We start from the raw sequence: 3,493 nt of genomic DNA on the forward strand, positions 1-3,493 counted from the left end.
AACCCATCTCGGTTCACGGGCTGTATAAGAACAGGTCAAGGACCGGATTATTCTCTGGGGAATGTGCCAACCCCTGTCCGCGAACGTATACCCAGCAGAGCGCCTGCAGCAAACCAGGGCTCACCTGGTGTTGGGTGCTTTGTTCATGAGAAGCCGTTTGGAAGTCCACTTCCCAGGGCCTCCCAATCCCTCTGAGCTCCGTGTTCTTTTGGAAGAATGGGTCATCAGAGAACTCAGAATGCGGTCGGAGACCTAGCCCCGCACAGCCCTGCAGCTGGCTCACTGCAGGCGCGTTGCCACTTTCTTGCCAAATCTTGCAACCATCTGGCATTCTGTGCAAGTTTGCCACGTGGGTGTGACGCCGGCAGCTGAGGGACTCCACCAGGAGCGGACAGCGCCGCCTTGTCCCCCAGCACTGCGGCTGCACGGGACGTCCCAGCCACGTGCTTCAGCGCCCACAGCACAGTCACGCCCCACCACCGAGGCCCGCGCGGCTGGCGCTCCCGCAGACATCGTCTCTCACACGGCAGCACAAGCTCGCAGAGGAAAGTGAGACTCGCAGAGGACCGTACGGGACAGGAAGCCTGCCACAGAACAGACATGGCCGGACGTCTCTGTAACTTCTTTAATCACTCAAACAATAGAGCACAAAGAGAACAGTTTCAAGTACATTGTGATACACGCTTTTGACAGGAGTAGATACGCATTTAGTCACGAGGGAGGCTGGCAGCAACACTGCACGGACACTTTGCACAAGCTCTTCACACCGTCCACCCTGCAGGTGGAGCGGACGCCTTGGCTGGCGGGACCGGGCTGCGCCACCCTGACGCCCTGTGCTGAGGTTCTCGACGGCGTGGCTCCCTTTTGGTGGCGGTGAGAGAGAGGATTCCGAACGTAAAGGTGGGAAAGGGGCTGCAGCCGTGGAACCGGGCAGGCGGGGAGAAGTGGGAGGGTGCTGCCACCACGCCTGAAGGGGGGTAGCTGCTGAGGGCCATGGTGCCCCAGCACTGGTCGTCACCAACAGTGGGTCCCTTGGGGCCTGGCCAGCGCTCCAATTCTCTCTTTGGCCAATGAGGCTGACCGCTAGCAAGTCTGCCAATCAGTGCAGCCAGAGCCATTGGGGTGCCAGGGCTTACACTCAGACCCGGACAGTCAACAGGACAGAGACCACCAAACGCCACCCGGAATTGCAAACCTTGCACCTGCTAACTACCGAGAAGACCAAAGAAAAGTCTTTGACAGAGAAAAACCGAGGACCACTCTTGCCTGGAGGTCTTGGCCCCTTGGAAGCATGCAGAGGGCAAGGTCCAGGGTGCACGCCGGGCCCCTGGCCCCAGCGCCGTCCCTCCAGGCCCACGGCCTCCTGGAAAAGGCACACCATGCCAGACCTCAGCACAGAAGCCCCTCAGGGACCAGTGTTTCTGGCTGAAGACACCACCACAGGCCTAACCTTAGGGGCAGGATCTCCAGCCCCCGCCCAGGGGGGACTGAGGCCTGCCCGAAGCCGTCAGGCTCCGTTCTGCTCCCCAAACCCAAACCAGCTTCCAGACAGGCTTAAGTTGCTAAGAGACCCTATGCGCACGCAGCCATCCTTCCAAAGCCGAGCCTGCCTAGACAGTTGGCCCAAAACACACGTCAGGACAGTAGCCTTTGATAAAGCCAAAGCACTGAGAGTGACAGCCAAGGGCCGAGCCCCTCTCAGCTGAGTCTATGACACAAGGTCAAGCACGGAGGACTGCTGCCTCCAGACCCAGCTGACGTAGTGCGCCAACCACAGGGCACCCGCTAAAGTAGGACCATGCCCTAGGGACGAAAGTCTACACCGAACAACCATTCCGGACACACGGCTTGGACTCAACAACACCAACGTGGCCCGAGGACCCCAGCAGCCCTGAGACTAGCAGCTGTGATTGGGGAGGAGGGGAGATGGGGCCCCCCTGAGAGCAGGTGGAGAACATGCACTCCTCAGTGGGTTTGCCACGAGGGTCCGGCGGGGGGGGCAGTTCAGAGAAGATCAATACTGGGCCCTCTCCTTGGGGACCCATCTGGAAAGGGTACCCCAGGACTTCACAAAGCAGCTAGGGGCCTCCTCCCTTCGAGGCCAGAGGACCAGGCCCTCCAACGTGGGGCAGCCAAGCCGAGGGCATGAGATCTGCCCGCAGCTACACGGAGCACAGGGAGAGAGTTCTGGGTGGGTGCCCGCAGCCCTCCTCCGCCGGGCCTTGGCGTTGGGCTGCGCTGGTTAAGGGCCGGGGGGTGGCAGCAGAACGGCACCTGCACACGGCACCCCGGCCTGTGACGTGCACGAGGACGTTCACACGACAAACACAAACAGAGCTGAGGTTTCTCCATGATGGAAATCAACAAGCTGGTTTGGTTCCCTACTTTGGTTTCCTACTTGAGCTGATCTGAATTCACAGTATAAGCAACACGTCTAAGTATAACGCTGGGCGCTCCTGTCAGCACCGGGTTTCCCAAACAAAGAAGCCAAAACAGAAAAGAAAATGGGGCTGCGACAGGAATTCTTAGTTCTTATATACTAACCAGTCTGTGCGTGGCACATTTTATTTCTATAAAACTATTACAAAATATTCAAAAATACATTTTAGTAAATTTACAGCAGTTATTTCTCAATTTATTAATGCAAAAACATCCTTTGTTTTTCTCTGTACAAACTACGGGCTCCATCCTCGTGGGCTCCTCACTGTGTGTGCTTTTAAAAAATATTATTTTCTAATAAATTCTTTGAAGTTAAAAATAACAGAGTTCTTCCAGTTTGTCCAAAAAAAAAAGGTGTGTGTGTGTGCGTGCGTGCGTGTGTGTAACAGTCTTGACTTCAAGAATGTGGCCAAAATGGTGATGACGGAGCAAACAGTAACCCTGAAGACGTGGGGAGGTGTCACACTGGAAACTAGTTAAATTAAAATAATATATTTTCATATTTTACACTATTTCAAAAATGAAATGTAATTCAGTTAAGTATTGATCTCTCAAAAAATCTAATTTACAATTCTGTGTATAAAAATATACTTTGTGGACCCCCGTGAAGCATGTTTTAGTTTACACTTGCCGAGAAGCAGGCGCGTGGCGAACGAGGAATGCAGAGTGCAGAGTTTCGCTTTCTGAAAGTCAGGGCGAGGGGCATGTAGAAAAATAGACTCTGAGCAGGTCGCTTGGCCTCACAAAATAATCTTTCCCCCTGTGAGTAGAGTTCACATGATAATAATAAATTATCCAAGAAACAAACTATTTAAGGCTCTTGAAGGTCCGGTTCATATTATTTAAAACATCTATTCATACCAAACAAATAAATAGCCAGGAGAGGTGAAAAAAATAACCAAAATAAAACAACCAAAAAATTCAAAAATATATATATAAACTAAACACAACGACAAAACTTCCCGGGGTCTCTGTTTCCTTATAGTCTACTTTGGACTGTCCTACTTTATTATTATTATTAATTATTATTATAATTAAAGTCTCATTCCGTGCG

The 3,493-nt window shown here is 52.6% G+C and overlaps 1 protein-coding gene across 1 annotated transcript in view; it reads right to left on the bottom strand.

Annotated features, from left to right (window-relative positions):
* Positions 1-633: 633 nt before the first annotated feature.
* The window catches only part of SHH (sonic hedgehog signaling molecule), a 12,725-nt gene continuing 9,865 nt past the window's right edge, over positions 634-3,493 (bottom strand). The window contains 4 exon segments of the mRNA XM_034650041.1: positions 634-681; positions 683-735; positions 738-775; positions 895-967. Of these exon segments, the coding sequence (XP_034505932.1) occupies positions 634-681; positions 683-735; positions 738-775; positions 895-967 (212 nt within the window).

Source organism: Ailuropoda melanoleuca, chromosome 1 (assembly GCF_002007445.2).
Source record: "Ailuropoda melanoleuca isolate Jingjing chromosome 1, ASM200744v2, whole genome shotgun sequence".
Taxonomy (NCBI): Eukaryota; Metazoa; Chordata; class Mammalia; order Carnivora; family Ursidae; genus Ailuropoda; species Ailuropoda melanoleuca.